The following is a 23359-nucleotide window of genomic DNA, read 5'->3' on the forward strand; positions in this document are numbered from 1 at the left end:
TGGAAGAGAGGTCGGTCTTAGTTAGCTGTGTCTGTGAACTTGGAGCACCATCTTAAGCAACTGTCCCAAAGACAGTAAATGTGGCTTGAATCCTGTCAATCTTCTTTATAGGCTTTTCCCTCCAGTTTTATAAAACTTTCTGCAGCAAGCATGTAAGAACTAAAACAAAACCAAACCCCCAAGCACACCCCAAAACCCTCCACCCAAAATAAACACACACACACACACCCCCCCAAAACCAACAATTAAAAAAACCCTACAAACCAAGCTTCTGGTATTGAAGAGTGTGTAACTGAAGAAACACTTGAATTTAATTTATTTTAATTTATTTTTTTTAATTCTCAAAAAATGTAGCAAGTGCTATATACAGCTTACAGTACTCTTACAGTCTAATTTAGGATTGTGCTGTCACTTTTGTATATATATCATGTTATAAACTTGGCAGTACAAACAGCACATTAAAGCCTTGTGTTAAGGTCAGGTATATTGAATCTCATACTATTTAAACTTACATTTTATCCACAAAATGTTAAGAATAAATGTTGTGCCATCAAGTATACAGTATTAATACTCAGTGTCTTCTGAATAATGTCACAGGGTCAATAATATACTAGGGTGGGAATAAGTTCTAGTTACTGCTAGAGATGCAAATGTTGCCTTCCTAGAACTTTAAAACTTAAAAGCATACTTGCTTCAATTTTCTGGTTTTAGAACCATTTCCTGCTGTACTGAAGGAAAAAAGTAGGTTTGTAATATTAGTACTCAATAAGGATTGTGAAACACAACTGTTGCTAATGCTGTGTTGAACTTAAAACTTTTGAAAGCAAAAGTATTATAATTGTGTTGCTCTCCTCACTTGTTCAGTATACCTGACATGCTTGTTGTGCAGAAGTGGTCACAAAAGTCTCTGAAACAGATACTAATTGGGACCAGTCAATTTAGTGGATAAAAATTTGAAGATTCAGTTTAAGTTCATAACCCAATTGCCAGGTATTACTTCATAGTTTTGGATTTTTAATACTGTATTTCAGGATGATTGTTATGTACAGATAATGATGAAAACTATTTAAAAACAAACAAACAAAACTTTCTTTAATTTCATCAAAAAAGTATCAAATCATTTAAGAAAATAAACATGCAGGCTTCCCTTAAATGTTTTCTACACTGTTGAGTATACCTTTAAATAATCTTAAAACTTTTTGTATCTTTGTCTTCCGAAAGACCTCTTCTTACTGCTGAATTGATTTATTCCCCCCATTGTTAGTGTCCACATCATCTTGGAGACTATGGAGACTTTGTTACACTATGTAGAAATAATGATTTAAATACTTCTGGTATGTGGCTGAATGCTTTGAAAGCCTTGGTGTATGTACAAGAAGGAACCTCTGAAGGTCATCTAATCCAGTCTCCAGTTTAAAGCTGGGGTAGCTGTAGAGTTCTGACAAGCCCTGTGTATCCTGATTTCTTCAGGACCTCTGGAGGTGGAGATTCCACAGCCTGTTGGAAAAAATCTTCCTTCAGTCTTTCTTGCTCTTTTCCTACTCATAAGGGAGAACCCCTGCCTCTAAACAGCCTCATCATTGCATCACCTACCTTCTTTAGCACCACTGGATGCAAGCCATCCAGTCTCATGGACTTTCAAGTCCAGTTTTATGTAATCTTGGTTAGATCTTTCTCGACTAGATAGTACCTCTCCTTTAAACTTTACTACCAGGCATGAAGACATGGAAGGCTGGAAAGATGTTATTGCAAAAGACTTCAAAACCTGAGGCAAAAAAGGCATGAAGACCTTTTAGCTTTTCTACACCCTTTGTCACAGCATAGCTCACCACATGCAGTGGTGGGCCCATGTGTCTTGCTGCTGCGGTTGAACACCTTCACACTGTTCTCTCTATGCGTCACTGCCTCCAGCCTTGCTCTTCCTTTGTTTGGATGACATTTCAGTACTTGTCCTTCATGGGCAGCCTGTTTCTGCTTCTCATGACTCTTTGTGTCTGAGCTCAGTCAGATGTTCATCACTGAACTGAGATGTCCTCTTCTTTCTGCTTGTTTTCTTCTGCAAGGCAGTGGCATGTCCTTGTACTCTGAGGAGGTTGTGCCTGAAATGCTACCTTCTCATGGGTATGGCAACCAAGGCTGCTGCTGACATGCCCAACTAGTTCATCCTTGCTCCTCAGTAAGAGATTATCAGAGGGCACTTTTCCTGTTGGGCCTGTCCAACAGCAACATCAAAAAAGCAGTCTGTTGAATTGCTTGCACCATGGTGTGTTGCCCTTCCAGCAAGTTTTGAGGCATCTGAATTTCTCTCAGATAAGCCTCTCCAGATGTGAGGTGCCTGAGATCCTGTGCCTCCAGTCTCTAGAAATTTTGATCTGTACTTCAGTGTTGGAGATGCCCAGTCTAACTACTGGATTGTAATGTATCCTGGAATTGTTCTCTTCTCCCTTTTGTGTACATCAGTTACTAACCCTGGAAGGAAAACTTAGCAGTTCTTTGTATTCTTCAGCCTTGGGCAAGACTTGAAAACCAACTTCCAGACATCTAAGTGAACTTCCTCCTTGCTGAGCTTCTCTATTGGCCTTGCATCTCCTCTTTATGCTTGTCCAGCTGTACCTTACAGTGAGTTAAAAGGACAAGGATCGACATATGGTTTAATTTTTTGAACGCTTTGATTCAATAACTTTTCTTCTAGAGCTTGTTTATAGAGCTCTCACTTAAGGTGCAGATTTGGAGGTGTTACAGTCTTTTTGTCTCTTCAAATGTACCACTGAGGTATTGTTAGCTTGCTTCTGTTCTTCTGTTGAGATGTAGGTAAGAGGGCTTTCTGCCTGGTTTATATGTAAGACCTGCTTCAAACTGGATTTTATAATTGCCAGATGTGTCCCTTTGCTATGGAACTTTATTGTCCTTTTGGACTGCAACTGAAATATCTGGATTGAATTTCAGGTTCAGATAATTGCTGGGTCCAGCTTTTGGTTTGTGTGTAGGGGTTTGGTTTTGTTTTGGTTTTTTTTATAAGATTTATAAGTTTTCCTGAATGCAGTTCAAAACTTTCCTTCACATTTTTGAAGCAAATATTAGCACCAGTTCCATAACAAAATGGTTTCAGTGTTGTACAAGGAGACAGTTCAGGTTTCTGGTCCTGAAAGTGGAGGGGGCAGTGTTCATTAGAGCAGAAAACTGCCTGTATCAAACATCTCACCACCTACTTTTTTTTCTTTTATGCTCTTTGAAATAGAGAAGGCAGAAGTATTACACACATGTAGAAATGCTCTGTAATTTTCAGGTAAACCAAGCAGCTTTTTTCATTCCAGCGATGTAAAGTGCTTCATTATCATGCTGCTGGTCCGGGACACAGAACCGTTGCTTCCATTTTGCAGATGGGAAGGCATAAGCGTAACATGTTGTTCCTTGGTTAACATACTGCAAAGCTGGGAGTAGAAAGTAGGGGTTCTGATGTTTTCCTCAGAAGGATGTGAGAATGTAATTGTAAACAGTTGTAACAGATTTGCCCCTTAAGCAAGAAGTTTTAGCTATTATAGCAGGTTTCTAAGTAACCAATTAAAGTGTATAAGTATTTTGCATACTCACATAATGTCTATAACCCCTGTTTCTAAGCAAATAGAAGGTGGTGCAGATGATGTGTTAATGAGTACGGACAGTGGATGTACTTAAAAGTGGTGGTTGCCTCACTCCTATAGTATATATTAAAATGAATTTGCTGTTTAAAGTTTTTTGTAGCTGAAGCTGAAGTCATGTTGCAAATCAGTTCTGAGGACGTGCTTTAATTTTTGCGAGCTTAAGGATGAAATTAGAACAAAATCATTTTTTAATTAATTGTTCCCAAAATCCATGTTCTCCCTTAACAGGACAGCTGAATATCAAGGAGGATGAATGGAGCAGCGGTATGGGTATTCAGGATGAACTGGATACCAGGACATTTATTTAGGCTGCTAATATCTTTCTCTTGTACTCATGCTAAATTTGGCTGCCATATGCAGTACAGTTTGATTTGTCCTATTGCTCTCACACTGATTAAACTAACTCCCACCAGCACACATTCTTCTGCAGTGTAAGGTATTTTTTCTGTATATAAGAGTCTTGGGTGTGTGCTAAAGGGCTCTTAATCTACCTGCTCTGGCTTCCTGAATTTACTAGAAATTTCTCTTGGATGCAGTATTTATTGTACTTTAGTTGAGCGGTGCAGGCTTGTCACAAATATTTTTGTTAGATATCACTTCTTAGCTTTTTTACTGACAATGAATGTTGGGGTGGGACCTGAAATTTCATAGTCCTGGGTTTGGAGCAACTCTGAAAACCTGGGTACTAGGGAGATCCAAGAAGCTGTCCTTTCTGTTTTTTTCATCACCTCAGTGAGCATATGCACAAAAGTGCAACCTTTGAACCTGAAGTGGTAAATATTAAACCATGTTGTACAAGTCTGGCTACTTCAGAGGCACTCTGTCCAGTCTGAACTCTGTTTGGCTCCAGAGCAGACCTAAGCAACTAGCAGGGATGCGTAAGTGTGTGTGAAACACTTTCTCTGAAGTTGAGTTTAACTTTGGATAGTTGAAGGTCTCTAATTTGAGTCTGTCACTTCATTCTGTTTGTGGTAAGAGAATAACTTAGCTGTTAAGTGTCATATTATAATGTTATTAGTAATGTACAGATTCATATCACAACTCACATGTCTAAAGGAAAAAACATTTCCTTACTTCAGTTGATGTATTGTTCCCATGCTGACTGCACTCTAAACAAGCTGTGTTTAGCCTGCCATTGCAAACTCAAAATGTAATCTTCAAAGAAGGCATTAGGAAATTAGAGCTGACTGTTTTGACCTTGATAATTTATTTCAACACAGTTGCCAAGGTGGTGCCCTTTGCCAGTGACTTGCCAGGAACTGTATTTCGGCTTTGTTTAGAGGTCTTTTGTAAGTCACGCTGGTGTGTGCCAGTGGGCGCAGCTGAATCACTCAGCAGTTCCCAGTAGCTACGCGCCTGTGCTAGATGGCTGGTATGGGTCTGACCTGCATAGCTTTGCTTGAATTTCAGCCAAACTTATTAAAATCTTATGTTTTCTGTTCTGTCTACACCTTCAAAACGGTAACTGTTTTAAAAAACAAGCAAACCCGAAACAAAACCCCCACAAAATTCATACATTACTTTCTTAGATTTTAATCAATACTTTCATTCTCCAGTTTCATTAGATAGCCTTTCCAATTGGTTTTCTTTGGAATTTTTAAACCTAAGCCAAGAGACACAACATTTGCTTCAAGTTAACCCATCTCTCTTAAACAACTGTTCCCATCTCTCCTTTCCTTCTCCTTTCCTCCCTCCCTCTCCATACTGGGAGAATTTCTATGATGAACAATTATTTTGCATTAAAATACCTTAACTTGTATGAAATGTTCCAATATTTTATTTTGAAACGTCTTCAAACTTTGTCAAAAATCAGACTGTACTTAAAACATAACTAAATGGAATCTAATCTGGCAGTTTCTAACAGCATAATGAATCAGAAATTTCTCTAAAGCTGCCACAGATTAATCAGCTACATGTTTGCTTGAGGCATACTTGTATGTTCTGTAGAGCATTCTGATTATTTCTGTTGTTGACCTTCTAACCATCATCAGACGCTAATTTAGTAGTTTTCATTTCTGAAAAGATATATGCAAAAAATAATTTCTCAAGGAGCTTGGATATCAAAGCACTTCAGAAGGGATGAATGGAAGGTCACATGTGTGTACTATTATTCAGATGGTGCAACTTTTTCCGTAAATGCTGTTTCTCACTGTTCTGTCATTACTGTTATTCAACATGTAACATGGCAGATTGGGAACACTTCCAGTCCCAATTAAATTACTCACCACTTCTGGAATTGAAGCTTAGTCAGGACACCTACACTTAATTTTACATGGAAGGAAAAAGCTGAAATATGGTAGTGAATAAGAGGCTTTTAAATATTTACACTTAGGAAGATTCTGGGCTACATTCATAGTGAAATCGGGCTGTACTTGATCTAGAAGCAAAAAGAGCTGCCTTTGCTAAAGAAGTCAGCTGGCAGTAGGGAGAATCAAATCTGAAAGGTGAACATGCTGTAACCAATTGTGATGCAGTTCTGCAATCTGAATCACATTTCCAGTCTTACATCTCCTTTGCTCAAATGTGAACTGGCCCTCCTCAGTGGTGATGGTGATGGATAATACTCGTTTTCATAGCTGGAAACAAAAACTCTTCACTCTTTAATGGTTTTTAAAAGCTGTGCTTGTAGTCTATCTGCTATTTCAATAGATTTTCATGCCTAGGTTCATTGGAAATCAAAATTGGTAACTTGTGTTCAGTACAATGGAAATTATTTGGAAGCTAGCTATAGCTAATCAAGTAGGTAGATATATTAGGTGGTGCAAAAGTAATTGCAGTTTTGGACTGTTGATTTTAAATCATTATAACTAGGCTCAAATACATCTTGATTAATCAAAATAGGAACCATTACAGTCAGCACATTTTTGCCAATGAGAAGTTTGTTCATGCCTGTAGCATAAAAATCCATGCTTTGGGATTCTTATGAACTCTTGGAAAGCATTTTCTGCATCCTGCTGGTTGTGGAGACGGATCTTCCCTGCTAAAAGTTGTCGAGATGCTTGAAGAAGTGGTAGTTGGTTGACAAGAGGTCAGGTGAATATGGCAGATGAGGCGGAACTTCATAGCCCAATTCGTTCAAATTTTGAAGTGTTGGTTGTGTGACGTGTGGTTGGGCATTGTAATGGAGAAGAATTGGGCTCTTTCTGTTAACAGTGCCAGCATTGCAGTTTTCAGTGCATCTCTTTGATTTGCTGAACATCCTTCTCAGATATAATGGTTTTGCTGGGATCCAGAAAGCTCTAGTGGATCAGATTGGCAGCAGACCACCAAACAGTGACCGTGACTTTTTTTGGTGCAAGTTTGGCTTTGGGAAGTGCTTTGGAGGTTCTTCTCGGTCCAACCACTGAGCTGGTTGTTGGCAGTTTTATAAAATCAGCTTTTCATTGCATATCACAATCCGATCTAGAAATGGTTTGTTGTTGTTGTGTAGAAGAAAAGAGAACACTTGGAAACAAGGAATTTTTTTTTATTTTCAGTCAGCTCATGAGGTACCCACTTAGTGAGCTCTTTCACCTTTCTTCTTTGCTTGGATTGCTGAATAACCATAGAAGGTTGACACTGAGCTCCTCAGCAGCTTCTCATGCAGCTGTAAGAGGATCAGCTTTGATTGCTCTCAATTAGTCTTTGCCAACTTCCAATAGCCACCACTATGCTCCTCATCTTCAAGGTTCTCATCTCCTTTGTGAAGCTTCTTGAACCACTGCTGCACTGTACGTTCATTACCAGTAGCTGGGCCAAATGCATTGTTGATATTGCAAGTTGTCTCCACTGCTTTACAATCCATTTTGAACTCCAGTAAGAAAAGCACTTGAATTTGCTTTATGTCTAAGCTCATTTCCATAGTCTAAAATAATATAAAATAAACAAGAAGTAATAAGTAGCCAAAAAAAGGCAAAAAGTACTAAAATTATGTATAACATAACTGCATTTAAGAATGTATTACCATATATATCAAACAGCAAACTTCAACAATGCAAAACCTGCAATTTCTTTTGCATCAACCTAGTATCTTCTTATTCCTGGCAGAATTTCACTGATTTGCAGAGCTTATGTCCAAGTTAATAAAAGCAAAAATTCTGTTAATATGAAACTTTGGACATGTGTGTAACTGTGCACTGCTCAAATGCAATACTATAGAAACTGAAGTCTCCTTAATGCTGACAGTTCTCCTGCTGCCCCCTTCCCTTTTTGTCTTTCGAAGATGACAAAAATCTGTTGGAGTAAGGGTTCTGCGCACTTGCCAAGCACTTCATGCCCAGGGCAGTTCCTTAAAAAGGGAATAACAATCAAATCCCTGATTTAACAGGGATTATCTTTTTTGTTCTCATTCCCTTTATGTAAAGTTATAATGCTGCTGTGAGTCCGAACAGTATTATGTGGATAATGTGTGCAGACATGGTTAATGGAACAGAAGGCTGTAATCTGATGCATGTGAGAGCAAACTGGTTAGTCTTTAGAAATGTTGGTTTAAATCCCCCTTGCTGCTACTTTCACTTTTACCCTTTCCTGAGAGGGGATTACTAGGAAGGAGACAAAGTCCTGACTTTTTTTTTCTATTGGAGAAGGCTAAACAGAAGTGTTGTGGAAAATTGAATTTTCCTTTTGTCCAAGTTAAATTGAGTGATAAAGTCAAAACTGACAAAAGGTAACTTGCTTTGTTGTGGTTTTGCAATGTGCATGTGGAATGCAATTGCAGAGTGCCAATTGGTTGGACTTTGTAATATTGAGAGTTCAGAACATACATGTTCGTGTGGTTTGGGTGCCAGAAGTTGGTAACTTCTTTCTCCCTAGATGAAACTTTTTGACTGTTTGGAAGTTCAAGATGCAAGTTGACTGCTCATTCAAAACAGAAAAAATAACTGGAGGAGATTTTTCCTTATTGGTTATCCTACAGTGAAACTTATTCTTCTCGCAGCTGCTGGTACAAATGGCTGCTGACAGATGCAGAATAGCTAGCTAACTAGTCATTGCCCAGTTAGCTTGTTGCAACAGTGTTATGTTTATTCTTAAATAAAATCTACACTATCTGCATACTAGTATGTATTGTGAGATAATTCAATTTTTGGAGAGCAAAGAAAACTTCATTTTACAAAAAGCTTCAAAATCTGGTCAACATAGCAGTGGAGACAATCCTTGTAGTACTCATAACTGAGTTAAACCACTTCATGTTGATTCTGAGCTCAGGAAAAGGTTACTTTATACCCATTACTTGCACTGTCTGCAGGGTTTGTTTCATAAGGATGGTGGGAAGAGAAAGGCTGCCTATTTCTTCCTAGAACCTGCTAGGTCTGTGTTATGTCAGTAGGATAAACAGGGAACTTTTGTTTTCATAAATTTTTATAAGATAAGCATACGGTAGGATAGCCTGTAAAAGGAAAATGTAACTGTCTGCAAAAAGCTTGTCATAGTCTCACGTGTATGAAGTGTCAGCATTTACTAAGTTTTCTTACTATCTGCCACTACTTGAAGGAGAGCTTTTAAGAAGATCCTACCCCTCAGCCCAAATATGATCAGGGAATTGTGCAAGACACTTATTAATTAGGAAGTCTCATGTTGGAACACTTTGTCGGTAAAGTTGCCTAGATGAGGATCACTGAATTGGGAAGACTGGCGGCTTTTTTCCTCTCTGTAAGAGTAAGGCTTTGTACTGAGGCATGTGTTTAAGTACTGGCAGAGAAGGAAGAAAGTAGAGAAACTGATAATACTGTCTTTTTAAAAAAGAGTTTCTGAGTAGTTGCTGATACTGTTAAATAGATGACCTCCTTGTGCGCTTAGTTAAACATTTCTTTGCAATAATCACAGAAGTGCCTAATTTCAGAGTCCTCAAACCTTTCAACCCCCAATGATTTTTGAAGTTGTTCTTGTGCAAGTCTAGCACTTGACAGAAGAGCAGCTGCTGTGAAAACACGTTGGTGGCTGAATGCAGAGAACATTGACTTAAAGAATATGGTCTTTCAGCTTAAGCATAGGACTAGCACTTTATTAAACCACGGCCCTGTGGCACTGAAATTCTGGGACTATTTCGATGAGAAGCACGTGTAGCTCTCTGGCTTACTGGACACGTGCTGAGCGGCAACTCTGTCTGGCAGCGGTTCCCCTGCAGATCAGTGGAACAGGTAACATGAATGTCAGTGGAAACTTTGAGTGAGACCTGGAGAATCCAGAGAACTTGAGGATAGAAAGGATTTGCTGGCTAATCCACTGCGTGGTTTTATTAGCTTTGGTGTGGCAGTGTGCATATAATGTTTTGCTGGGCCTCCTGTTTTTCTCTAAGGGATCATTCCATATTTCACTAGTTCCCTAAGATTTGCTTATCATTCAGCCTCTGCCACATTTATTGTGGCACCAAAAGATATGCTTTTTTCTGATTTATCCGTTTCTAGTGTCGTTTCAAACACTTTAATTTCTCACCATTTAATGTTACACTGTGCCATATGTTTTTAGCTATTTCATAGTCTTGTGTCTCACTAAGGCTGTATATTTCCCTGTCATACTCCTGCACTTCAGTGTCCTTACAAACACATTATATGGCAACATGACATCAAGCTTGTTTACTGAGCTCCAGTGTTCAGTAATTCACTTATGAAATAATGCATTTTGTAAAATACTGCCAAGCAGAACTGACTGCTTAAAACAAGCTCTTTATTGCAAATGACAGTGTAAGATAAATGATAATTTTATTTGCTGTGTTATGTTCCGATTTTGTACTCCTATCAGGCAGGCACTGCTCCCTACTTTAAATTGTCTTTGTGAATAGAGAGAAATGTAACACAGTGAAATGGTTGTCAGTGTTTTCTCTGAGATTTATCTGACTTTATCTTAGACTTTATCTGCAATTAGAAATCCTGGCTAAAGTAATGAGTGGTTCAGTTCAGTTATTTCTTGTAGGAATTGTTTGGACTTTGATTATTTCTCCAGGTAATCTTTAAAAATACAGACATAAAATAACAGACTCTAGTGACTAATTGTAATTGGTCTTATGGCAGCCTTTTTAAGGAAGCATAGCGTCTTTTTTTCTTTTCTTTTTCATAAGCCATATGAAATTTATGGCAAAACTGACAGTGAAACAGCCCTTAAATTACCTTGTTCTAAGACTTTTTTTTAAGATGTCCAGCTTTACTGTATACATTGAAACCAAGAGTATGTTAGACTTCAGCTGAGACCTGACACTGGTTTCATGTTACTGTTCAAAGGCATTCTTCTAACTTGGTAGGACTATATTGCCCCAGTGGAAATAATTAATGCTTATGCTTTCTCCTGTTAAAATGAAGCCTCGTTCCTCACATCAGAAGTGATCTATGAGGTAGGTATTGATGAAGTAAACAGCATGGATTTATGCAAAGCTGTTCTTTTGATGTCTGACTCTGCTGCTTTGGAAAGAATCAAAACAAGACATTGTACTAAACAACTTCATTTCATGACACCACAGTTTCACTGGGTACTGTTCTAATATTAACTTGAAAAAGTTGTCCTGAAATCTGATGTGCAAATTCCTAGTAGGATAATTTAGCCTTTCCTTCATTAGCAAAAAGTAGGGGCTTTGAGGTGTGCATGTGCCATTTTATTTACAAATGCATTTTCTTATAATGCTGCTGCATTCTTAGGAGTAGTAAATACTGATTGAATTTTTTAAATTAAAATCTAATGGCAAGCCAGCACTTGCAGTATGATCACAAAGAAGCCTGAACTACACAGGTTGGCTGGTTTGAGAGGCAGGACATTCTCCTTACATTGGGAAGATGTTGTGTGCTTAGGAATTGTTGGGAAACTTTTCCATTGTCAAACTTAGTGCTTGAAAGGGTTTGGGTGTTTTGTATTTTGTTTGGTTTTATGTGTTTTTTTGTTGTTGTTGTGTTTTTGGGTTTTTTTTGTTTGTTGGTTTGGTGTGGTGGGTTTTTTGGGTGGTGGTGTTTGTTGGATTTTTTTGTTTTTTGTGATATGTCCTTTTAAGAAGACTAGAAACAGCAGTATTGCCTAAGAAATATCATGGGAATTGTGCAATGTACAAGTTGGATCAATACTTTGTCCCAGTTGTATTTCTGTGTACTTCATATGCTAAGCACAACATTTTCAATCATGTATGACATACGTATCTATGCCTGATGAGAATGCATTCAAATTTTGTAATCCTCAACTTGGAATAAGGCATTCTTAATGTAACATTGGGATAATATATTCTTAAACCCAAGAATGCTGGTAGTCAAAAACACTTATAAAATGGTATAGGAATCCCTAAAGAAACTTAGAAATTGATTTATTCTTTATCTCACTATTAGCCTTCTGAATTCCTTCAGTTGGCAATAGGTTGCCTTTAGGAATTGTGGCAAACATATTTTTATGAACAACAGGAATAGCTCCAAATTCAGTGGATAAAATATTGGCATAGGAGCCAGGAACTCCTTATTCTGTATCTTCTGCTGTGTGGAACAGCATACTTTGCTTCTGTGGTTCAAATGACATGTTTGTCTGAAAGACGGAGCTCTTCTAAATTCTTATTGTATTGGCTTTCAGAGGGGACTCTTGCACAGGGGGTTTAACTGGGAAAGAGTTACTAGAGTACTAAAGTGGAGAAGGGATGTCTAGCCAAAATGTAATCTTAATGCTTTTGAATTTTAAATATCTGAAGGTAACACATTGTCAATACAGTTTTTCTATATAAGAACTGAATTGAAAAATACTGGCAGGGGTGTGAAAATATATACTCACATACAAGTCATATTATATTACTCTTTTCAGGATGGCTTATTTAGTATCTCTGAAACTGAAAGCTATTGGCAGTGCCTTGAATGAAATATAAACTAAACTCGAAAACCTATGGAGGAAATTTGTTGGGTTTTTTCTGAGGTCTGATGCAATTTCTTAAAGTTACACATGCAAATTGGTGCCGGAAGTTTTGCAGTTTCACTTGTGCACGAGATTGTTTTATTGCCTCCTTTGTGGTATTTGAGTGGTGAATGTTTAACCCAATCTTACTGCACATCAGAGCTGCCATCATTACTCTCTAGAGAGCAGAAATGTTTCCCTTGACTGGAATTTCCCTGGCCTCGGGCTCTCTGCCTGGCTTAGGCACCAAACTATGGCCCAGCTGGGTATGGTGGAGGGCAGTCTGGAGAGGTATGAAAGTTTTTCTTAAGTTGTCTTCGTTTGTATATGCCAACTCTTAAGCGAGGAGTGCAGTGTTACATAGCTAAATGGCACAGAAGCCTAGCTGATAGTCTGCGGAGCAGTGCTATTACAGAGCTCTTATAAGAGAGAAAAAAATAGCTTAAATACAGTTTATTTCATCTTTTCACTTACGACTGAATTAGAAATTACTTTATTATGCTCTTTCTTTTTTATGGAGAGATAGGTGGGATTTGTTTTACACCTTTGATACTGGGCTCCTCACAGACTCTGCCAGTGCAGGGCTGGACCTTGCAGAGGGTGCTCTGAACTGACCTTTAGTCTGGACCTGCCAGAAGCCTTTGCAAGTTAAAGGCAATGCTGACGTGCTTTAAATGAGGTAGCCAAGTATGAAGCTATTTCTACAAATATTAAATGAGGTGTCATCTTTTGTGTTTGGCTGACTAATGAACTGCCTTCCTGCTTTTGCCTCTGCCCTTCAGTGACAGATGATTGTGGTCTGTGTGAATCAGTACACTTAATAAATGTGTATGTGGTATAAACATCTAGTTAGCAGTTGTTAACTACCACCTTTTGATGGTGACAAAATACAACTAAGTGGTTTGGGGTGATTAATGTGTCATTTGTTCTCACACATACTCCATCTGATAAGTAATTAAAAAAAATGATAATGCTTATGGTAGTCTGGTATTTATCAAGAAGATGAAAAAACATACTGCTGCAAGAAACATTTGGCTTCTGATGTTGAGGATATTTGGTTGCTGTGCAGACCTTGGTCAAAGGGTTGGAAGCTACTACCTGATGTGGAAGTCAACTTAATGCTGTGAGAGCTGCTGAGTAGGGAAGTGCTGTTTGTCAAAAGCTGTTGGACATGATGAGTGACAGCTATTGTGCCTAGATGGGCTGTTTAAAAAAAAAAAGCATGGGGGTGTTTGCATTTTACCAGTTCATTTGTGCAATATAACCAATATCACTGTAGACTGGGTGTTGCAAAAGAAAAATAATGAGCTGTCTGCTTTTTTTTCTCTTCCAGACTATCGTTTTACTCTGGCCATTCTTCATTCTCCATGTACTGCATGCTCTTCCTAGCAGTAAGTATGCTCTTTCCATCTAAATGGCAACCAAAAGTCTATTAGTTACCTAGTACAAAACTGAAATATTTACTTGGCAGCTTTGTGCAAGGGACACTGATTTGAAGGACGCTTGTATGAGATGACTGAAGATTTCTCAGTAGGAGTTGTAAGGGAACACTGCTGATAATGGAAGATGTAGAACGATGTTCAGTATGCCTTGTTATAATGTAGTAGTTGGCTTGTGTGTCCTGTCTAAAATGAACTTGGTGAAAGTAGATTTGGAAAATATGGAGCTACTTAAATTCAGTTGCATTGAAAGTATTGCAAGACATATGACAATGTAAGATATGTCTGACTTAATGAAACATGCAGTCTATTTAAAAACCCCCAAAACCTAAATGTAAACCCTGATCAAACCTGAATTGGCTTATAAGCACAGAACAGCACATCAACTTGAATTTTTAAATTCCTTGTTGATTTTTTCCTGTCTTTCAGGAGTGGGGAGGGAAGGTTGGGGAAGCCAGGGGCACAGTGGAATGGGCTGCCCAGGGAAGTGGTGGAGTCACCATCTGTGGAGACATATAGACATATAGATGAGGTTCTCAGTGACATGGTTTAGTGCTAGAGTTGGGTTATGGTTGGACTCAATGATCCTGAGGGTCTCTTCCAACCAGAATGATTCTATGAATGGCGAGATGATGTGGCTTTATTTACTTAGCTCCCTTAAACTAGAAGGATATGAATATCTTTAAAAAATGTCATGGTAAGAGTTAAACAGTAAGTGTTTTATTGGGGATAGTTTTGTTCTGCAGTAATCTTGTCAATGTGTAGACAGAACCCTGGCTTTAGGAGAAAGCATTCTGCACCCCAGTTCCTTGTCTTATCTCTGGCTGAGTAATCGCCCAGTACAAATAAGAGGCTTTGTGGAGATTAGACTTCTACTTTCTTTTCTCCTATAATAAGATTATTCATTCAGAAGCTGTTCAGAGGCCTTCACAGGGACACCTGAAAGAGGTTATCGACTCTAATGCAGGATGTCTTTACCTTGCTGATTAACACAACTGCATAGCAACTTTCAGATGGAATGTGGTCTTTTTATTTAAATGAAAAAGTACAAATATCTTCAAGGTGACAGCTACTGCAGGAGGGTGAGGAAAACAGCTTCCTAACCTTCCTCCTTGCCCACGTGTCAGGCCAGAGTGCCAGCACTGACTGTGAACCAGACCTGCAGCGCCTGATAACCTGTTGTTTGGCTGAGCTGCGGTGCTGGCTTTATCTGCTCTTCGCACACTTGCTCCAGCCGCAGGCTGAGTCATGAGCAGGACAGAATTGTTGACACGTGGCATTACTCAGAGGCAGTGTGAATCATAACCAGGCACCAGCGTGCTGGTTTCTGGAGAGCCTGGGCAACTCTGCGTGCACGCTGCAGAAAGCATGCCTTTAAATGTTACTTGGGAACACGTGTGCTGTCTCAGGTTAGGCGTTTCAAAAAACAGGGCTGGTTTTGGGAGACTCAGAGGAGAAATGATCTCTGCTGCAGACAGTGCAAACACTGCAGCTGTGAAATGAGAGATGCTTGAAGTGTGTGGCTTAAATAAAGCCACCTTGCAAAATACTGGGCAAACCAGTGAAATACTTTGGCAGCTTAAAGCAGAATTGCTGAGTTACAAACAAGTTAAATTGTAGCTTTACTTTCTGTTCCATGCACTTGCACATGACTGACTAAAAATGAACGTGAGGCGTTTCATCAACATTTTCAAATGTTTCAGATGCTTTAAACCTTTGACATAAGAGATTCCACAGGTCTCAGTGGGAGCTGATATTTGAGTTCTGACTCTGTGGTTTCACCAGTACCAGGAGAAAAACTTCAGTTTTGAGCATAATCTGTGCTGTGTGTCTCACCTCGTAGTGAGGGTAGAACAGAGAAACACCTGGCAGCTCAGACTTTATACTTAATGTGAAGGAAGCTTTTGACAAAAACTAAGCTCTAAGTGCTGCTGGGTGGGTGGCTTTTAAAAGTTCATCTCTTAGGGATATTGTGACTTTAATGTCTTCATATTCTGGGGCTTCATTACCCTGGAAGCAGAGATTTTTTTTTTTTATCTAGATGGTCTCATTTTCTTGCTTCAGGGACATATAGAAGAAAATGTGTGATTTACTTCAGAAGAAGGATAGAAGCCAAAAAGTTGAAAATTCCAAATAGAAAATATATAACTTGAATTTTAAAAGAGCCAAAGAAAAATAGAAGAAAATCCTGTGACATGAACTGTTCAAATGAATAGTCTAAGCAAGCACGTATCTGGGAATGTATGGAGCATTTCTCCTTTGTTTCCCTTTGGCTTGTGGGACAGGACAGCATTGGAGAGCAGAACTTTTAACTTCAGGAAGGAAATACTTGGAATGTAGTTGGGGCTCATGTCTTTCTGGGTGTACACAAATAATCTTTGCTCCCCAGCATTTACAGTTATCTAAAATGGTCTGACTCAGGTTCCTTGCATTAGCATGTTCACCTTCTATACATGTGGCAGTCAAGCTTTTAAAGGTTACCTGAATAAAAGTCTTTGATACCATATCAGCTTATATACTTCTGTAATTGGTATCAGCTTCATTAAGCTAGTTCCTGCTTAAAGCCTTTTATGGCAAGCTATAACAAATCTACATTTTGTTACCATGTTTGAATTGTCTGTGTGCTCCTGTACAAAATCTCTTCCTGAACTGGTCTCATGTAGCTTGCTCTATGTGACTATCTGGCATTAAAACAGAAGCAAAGGCAGTGCCTACTGCAATTCAGTGTGACACCTGCCATTGAGAAAGGAGGCTTACTCATCTGCAGAATAAGGAGAAAAATGCACTAAGTCTTTTTCATAAAAAACCTTATCTAACAACTTCTAAAAGAATGATCATATGATAGAAATGTGTGGGATTTTAATAACTTCAGGGAATGTTAAATAGTTTACATAATCTACCTATTTAAATCTGCAGTAGTGTATATCACTTACTGTTCTTACATAGAGATTGCTGCTGCATTTTTAACTGGATGTGAAGTTGTCATGTATTTTAAAAATATTGTGTCTAGCTGGCCCAGTTTAGGGCCTGGGTAGTTTTGAACTCGCCAGTATATGGAAAGAGTGAAACTACAAAAATACATCTGTGGACTGTCAGACAAGGAAGTTGTGGTGAAACACAGATTTTGAGATTTGTTTGTCAGAGCTAGGTGGGTCAGTTTGGTTCCAGACGGAGCTGTTATCTCTGGGATGCTTTTGCCAACAACAGCTTCATCTGCAAACTGGAGGGAGTATGAGCAGACACAGTGTGGGAACCCAGTGACCTAATGACAGATGCTGGAACCCAAGTAGTCTCCATCTGAAAGCTATTGTAGATTAAAATGCTAAATGCATGCTATCTTCAGTAGCGAGAATGACCCTACTGCAGCTCCTGCAGTTGGCAGAAATGAGTGTGGCCCTGAGGATCAGTTTGCTGTGATGGAGTCGGTCTTGGCTGTTTCCAGGATGGGAACAGGGCTGCAGGAACCCGGCCAGGCTGCCCTGCTATTCTGGGGGCCGTGTGTTTGTGTGGCTTGGGCTTGGGGCGAAAGGGGATGAGTCTGTGCAGGATGTAACCTGAGTGGCTCTCGAGCTCTCCCATGGCTGTTTGGGAAAGAACATTGTGTATGTCCAAGGACACAGGGGATGACAGACAGGAACGGGAGGGTGGCTGGTATTTCAGTGACCTGGGCTGACGGCCACCTTTTGCAGTGAGATCATAGGCTGCACACAAGTGAAAAGCAGGGTTTAGCCAGCTTTCTATACTCATGGTCCTAATGTGCCAATCAAGCTTCGCCCTTTAAATCTCTTACTTTAATTGTTTATTTTGGAATTAGAGGTTGAGTGAAACAGTAACCAAATATGATCCTGGGAGTCTTTAACACAGTATTTTAGGTATGTCCGTTTGCATGGCAGTATTTCTTTACTTTCCCAAATGCTACTGACTAGAGCTGCAGAAGAGTCCCTAATGTGTTCCTACCCACATGAAAGTTGCCTCAACTACCTAGTCTTCAAAAACTAATGAAATAACATTTGTTTCTGAAAATGTTTTGTTTGGCTGTAGCCAAAGGTTGTACCAAGCAACTTGCTTGAAACAGAGACAAAAAAATAAAGGTAGCTGGCTATACTCTGTGGCTCAAGTATGGAGATGCTTGTGCTTCTACTTGTGTGTGCTTCCAGCACTGTAATAGTATTTAGACTTTTTAGTAATAAGCAAACAGAGCAAAACAACTTTGCCATAGTTGGATTGGGAGTTACAGCTGTCAGTAGTGACAGGATTATTGTGAATTGACTGCTGAAGAACTGAGCTGAAGGAACTATCTTGCAGTGCTTACATTCTTCTGAAAGCTTTTACAGCTTGGTAGACACAACAGAAAAATACTTACTCCAAGTAGACGGAACACATAAGTTTTTTTTCTCATCAGAAAAGAGCCAAGTGTTATCATTTGCAATGGAATGAAATTTTGTTTATCCTACTTTATGGTAAAATTATGTCAGTAAACAATTATTTCTGCAATGTACAGCCAAGTTGAGGCTGGAGGATTAAAAACCCAAGAAACATTACTTGCCCAGTGGGAAATGTGCATACAGAATAGATTGATTGTACTTTTTATACTGAGTTGAGAGTTGGACTATTACTAGTAACAGACATGATTTTTTTTCCCATTGCATAGGACACGGATTTTGCACATCAGTTGCTTTTTGACAGCAGGATGCAGGTATCTTAGAGGCCAGACTAGTACATATTTTGTCTTTCCTCCCTTGTCCTGTCACTTATTTTTCCTTTAATTCAGCTTTCCAGTGGCACAGTTCTCTATACAAGCTCACTGTAGGGCTGTTCACACATTGGAGCTGGTGCAGGGGAGTCATCAGGAATACATGGTCAGAGTAAAGGGTTAGAGCATCCCTTCAAACAGCAACCCAGATACCCCTCCACCCTGAAGTAACTGCAGACCTGTGTCCTTTTCCTTCCCTGGAAGGGGAAGAATTAATTCTGAAGTGTTGCTTCTTTTTTCCTTTTTCTGTCCAGTTAAAATCAACAACAACAAAGAAACAAGCAAAAACTAAACAACAGATAGTATTGGAGATATACCAGGGATCACAGAATCACAGAATGTTAGGGCTTGGAAGGGACCTCAAAAGATCATCTAGTCCAATCCCTCTGCCGGAGCAGGAACACCTAGATGAGGTTACACAGGAATGTGTCCAGGTGGGTTTTGAATGTCTCCAGAGAAGGAGACTCCACAACCCCCCTGGGCAGCCTGTTCCAGTGTTCTGTCACCCTCACTGAGAAGTTTCTTGTCAAATTTAATTGGAACCTCTTGTGTTCCGGTTTGTACCCATTACCCCTTGTCCTACCATTGATTGTCACCGAGAAGAGCCTGGCTCCATCCTCGTGACACTCACCCTTTATATATCTGTAAACATTAATAAGGTCACCCCTCAGTCTCCTCTTCTCCAGGCTAAAGAGACCCAGCTCCCTCAGCCTTTCCTCATAAGGGAGATGCTCCAGTCCCTTCATCATCTTTGCTGCCCTGCGCTGGACCCTCTCCAGCAGTTCCCTGTCCTTCCAGAACTGGGGGGCCCAGAACTGGACACAATATTCCATGGATCTTAAATATGTATTTTTAAAGAAAATGAGAGCACATTAAAAAGGTAAAATAAACTTCAAACTCTGTTACCTTTTTTAAAGAACCCCAGCTCATGAGTGACTCATGAATTCTGCTACATCTCTGTAGTACTGTTAATAATACAGTTTTCTGTTTGGATGTGAGCCTGTTGTGTTTAAAGTTACATGGGATAGACATTATCTATATTAACATCAAGCTTCACATGAAGAAAATTGCACATTGATTTCTGGTTTGCAGGCAGCGTCTTGTTTGTTGATGCCAAGAGCTCTGTGTTTATTCACAGATGAAGTGCCAACAGGTATAAAACAAGCTGTAATACTTGCACAGACACAAGTTTGCAAATGATTGGTTATTTCTCAGCACATCTTGTGGCTCTTGGCCATTTTTCTGTGCTCAGAACTGCAATTTTTAAACTGTTGCCCAGATTTCTTGTGTTTCTCTGAATTCCAGAGTTTGTGCTAGCTGAAATGTGATTAATTGCTCTTATACAAAGCTGCTTGAATAATGGCTGTTATACAAACCAGCTCTTCTACAAAGGAATCTCTAAAGTTTCCTGTAATACGCAGAAAGGGAAAAGCTGCATTGCAAACCTTCAGAGAATCACAAAGCTTAGAAGATCTCTGAAGGGAGCTTTCTTTCTCCTGTACTGCCTGTATGAACCAGGCAGGGATGTCCTGGTCTGTACCACTGGGTTGTTGAGCAGGGCTGGAACAGGGTAGGTCATTCTGTTTTTCTGTCACTTCATAGCGTTACTCAAGAATCCAGGGTGAATATGTCGGTTCTTTTATTCTCTGGAACATCTTGTTTGAATGCCTGCTTGCATCCAAGATGATCGGGTGCAAACCGTCTCTTGTAGAGGTGTGTGGCACTGTCTGTGTCAGAGTCCCTCTCATCACAGAAAGGCAATGCTGCTGCTTTGCTGGTGGAGCTGGAGGGTGGGTGAGTTCCTCTGGTGCTCTGTGCATCTACTCGGCTTCCTAATGGAGAACTTCACACTCTTGGAAGTGGGTGGGGGGATTGTGTCCTGTAAGGGTGCCCGTGGGATATCCACACAAATGGAATTTCCCTGTCCTACAAATGTGCCTGGATTCGCAGCCTGTATTCCTAGCCTCAGAGAATTTTGGCCCAACTTTTATCATATTAATCACTCAGGCTGGTTTTTCTTAAGACTTTCCAACACTGGTGCCTCCTGTGCTTTCCCTCCTTCTGTCCAGCCCTGCCCCTCATTAACAAAATCACCAAAACACAGTACCTTCCTATCGCCTCCCTCCACCCCAGAAATCCCAAAGCCAACCATATACACATGTACACACACTTGAGGTGGTTTACACATTACTTTTTCAGAGCTTCTTGGTTTTGAGAGAGCCCTTATGGTGCATTTCCACAGCACTGCTTATGGCTCTTGAGACTTTTTTTTGGTCAGCAGACTTGTTTCAAAGTATGAGCTTTTCTAACTGTAGCCAGCAATTAATCCAGTTACTAATTATAACTGCAGCAGGATCTTGTGCCTGTTAAAAGAGCAAAATAATAATGCTATAGGGTTTTATCTTAATGCTCAGGCAGATATAATGAAACTGAAGTTAGATGTGACTAATGGTAAATGGTGAGCTGAATAAATGCTATTTACTTGCTCTCTCCCAAAAATTGTATTGACTACTATGGTCTCTCAAAATATGGCTTATTTCCTAAGAAAACTGACCTTCTGCACCTTGTTTCTCTTCCAGATTCTTACTGCTTGTACCTCACAAGTGTTCTCTGATTTGCTCATGTCATGGGGGAGTTTTTGTCCTAGGAAAACCATATTCTGTCTGTTTTCATATTAATTTTTAATAATTATTCATTATGCTGTGAGTACATTAGGATTGAGTATATAAAACTAAGAGGGAAAACAGGTACATTGCCAAAGCAAAAGTGTGCTTCTGTTCCTTAGGACAGGACAAGGACACCTGTAGGAAATGTGATTACTGGGACCTTTTGATATCAGGAACATAAAAGCCTGTTGAAGAAAATTTTTTTAGAAGTGACAGAACAAATCAATTGGTAAAAATTTGTACAAAACAGCTGTTCCTGATGTGGGGGGAAAACCTCCAAACTTTCTTCCTTTTGACTTCCATCCTTGAAGGAGGACTGAACGTGCAGGAGGATTCCCCATAACTTAAAAGGCAAAAACCATTTTGCGGTACAGAGTTTTGTATAACAGGATTTTGGAAAAAAGCTGAGGAGATATTGAATGAAAAATGACTGAGGAATTCTAGGGATTAGAATTAACTGTCTGAAATGTGACCTCGGTTCAAGGAAGTAGGTAGGTTGTGGTAGATCTAGAAGAAGGTAGTGCCTTTAAGGTGGGATGCAAGATAAGTTTATTGTGAAGCCACATGGTTACACCTCCAGAAGTCCATCTAGGAAATAAGTCACAGTACTGTAAAATTAGGTGGGCAGGTATGTGTATACGTGTAGTAATATTGCTTCACTGGAAGAGCAAACACTTGTAAGCTATGCTAGAAATGTTAAGAGTAGCAAATAATTCTCCAGTCGCAGCGACCCTTCCGTTCGTGTCTGTGGCTTCTTGCAAGAAGCCACAAAGTGCCTGTGAGTTTCTCTTCATTCCTGTGTATATTTTTAGAAATGAAGTACTAGACCATAGATTAAGAAGAAACTTGTGTTCAGGATGTCTGTGGAGTAGAGAACGTAGTGTGTGGAGTAGAGAACATAGTTTCATTATAGAGTAAGCATTGGCTAGTAGGGGAAAAAAGCTGGAGATTATTAATTCCCATTACAAGAAAGCTTCTATTAAATCTATTTCTGCACGTTAAAAAGAACAAACAAAACAAACAAGAGAAACAGTGGGATGGTAGATGAAGTAGATTGTAGCTGAACGGTCAGACAGATGCTCAGAAGTGGGACAGCAGGGATGTCATTGTGGGCAAACAGTTGTCAGTGGTAGGAGCACGTCTGCCAGAACAGCTCTGAAAGCTCCTGCTGTGCTCATAGGCTCACAGATCAAACTCTCAGCAACAAGTAATGCTGGTAAGGGGCATTACAGTGGTATCACTCAGGTGGCATTTCCTAAAGTTCCTGCTGCTTCTGTAGGTTACAAGTTTTAGTTATAAAGTTTATTCCTTGCTAGCAAAGAGATGGGTGGGCAGACAGACAGGGATTTGCTTCTGTTTCCCTTCTTTATGCCTGTGCTGTGAAGGACTTTGAGGAGGAACAAAAGAACCTGAGTCATGCTGTGCGTTATCAGGAGGGGTTCTGTAAACAGCCTGGAGTCATTGCCCTGCATTTGTCAACAGGGTCAAAATAGTAAGTGTTTATGCAGCACAACAGCAGATCATCTCTGTATTGTGCATATAATGCTGTATAAGGACTAATACTGTATAAAGGACTCTTGGGCATACTTCTAGTATCAAGCTCGGTTTATATTTAATGGAATTATAAGGAAAAAGCTCCTTCCTTTCTTTGGCTGCTGTCTTGTTTCAGCCCAAACAGGTTGCTAAGGGTGAGTCATGGCAGTAGGAAGAGCAGGGGAGCATGGGTGCCTGGCCTGTTAAAAAAAGGAGAGTCAGTTTGAAGTTACCTGCTTAAAAATAACAAGGAATTTGCTATTCCAGCAGCTGGCTGGTAAACAATTACTCTCAACTGAACTGAAAGCTAACTCAAAAAAGCAGTCATAGCCAGAAGAACAGCTGCTCTTTCTGAAATTAAACACAGCCATGATCAGTTACACTGACACTAATCTGTGGTATGATTTCTCACCCTTCTCACACCTAGTTTTAGAACAATATAAATCTGTCTGCTGGTAGAAGGTACAAGAAGGGCTTTGGGGATTTCCTGTGCAGTTACTGGAG

The 23359-nt window shown here is 39.6% G+C and overlaps 1 protein-coding gene across 2 annotated transcripts in view; it reads left to right on the top strand.

Moving 5' to 3' along the window:
• Nucleotides 1-23359, top strand: part of PLPP1 (phospholipid phosphatase 1) — a gene marked incomplete at its 5' end in the record, with an annotated part of 66916 nt that overhangs the window by 38847 nt on the left and 4710 nt on the right. For both annotated transcript variants that reach the window (XM_080362827.1, XM_080362828.1), the window contains one exon: nt 13798-13855. In XM_080362827.1, the coding sequence (XP_080218953.1) occupies nt 13798-13855 (58 nt within the window). The remainder of the gene's footprint in view (nt 1-13797; nt 13856-23359) is intronic.

This window comes from Nesoenas mayeri (genome assembly GCF_963082525.1).
Source record: "Nesoenas mayeri genome assembly, chromosome: Z".
Taxonomy (NCBI): Eukaryota; Metazoa; Chordata; class Aves; order Columbiformes; family Columbidae; genus Nesoenas; species Nesoenas mayeri.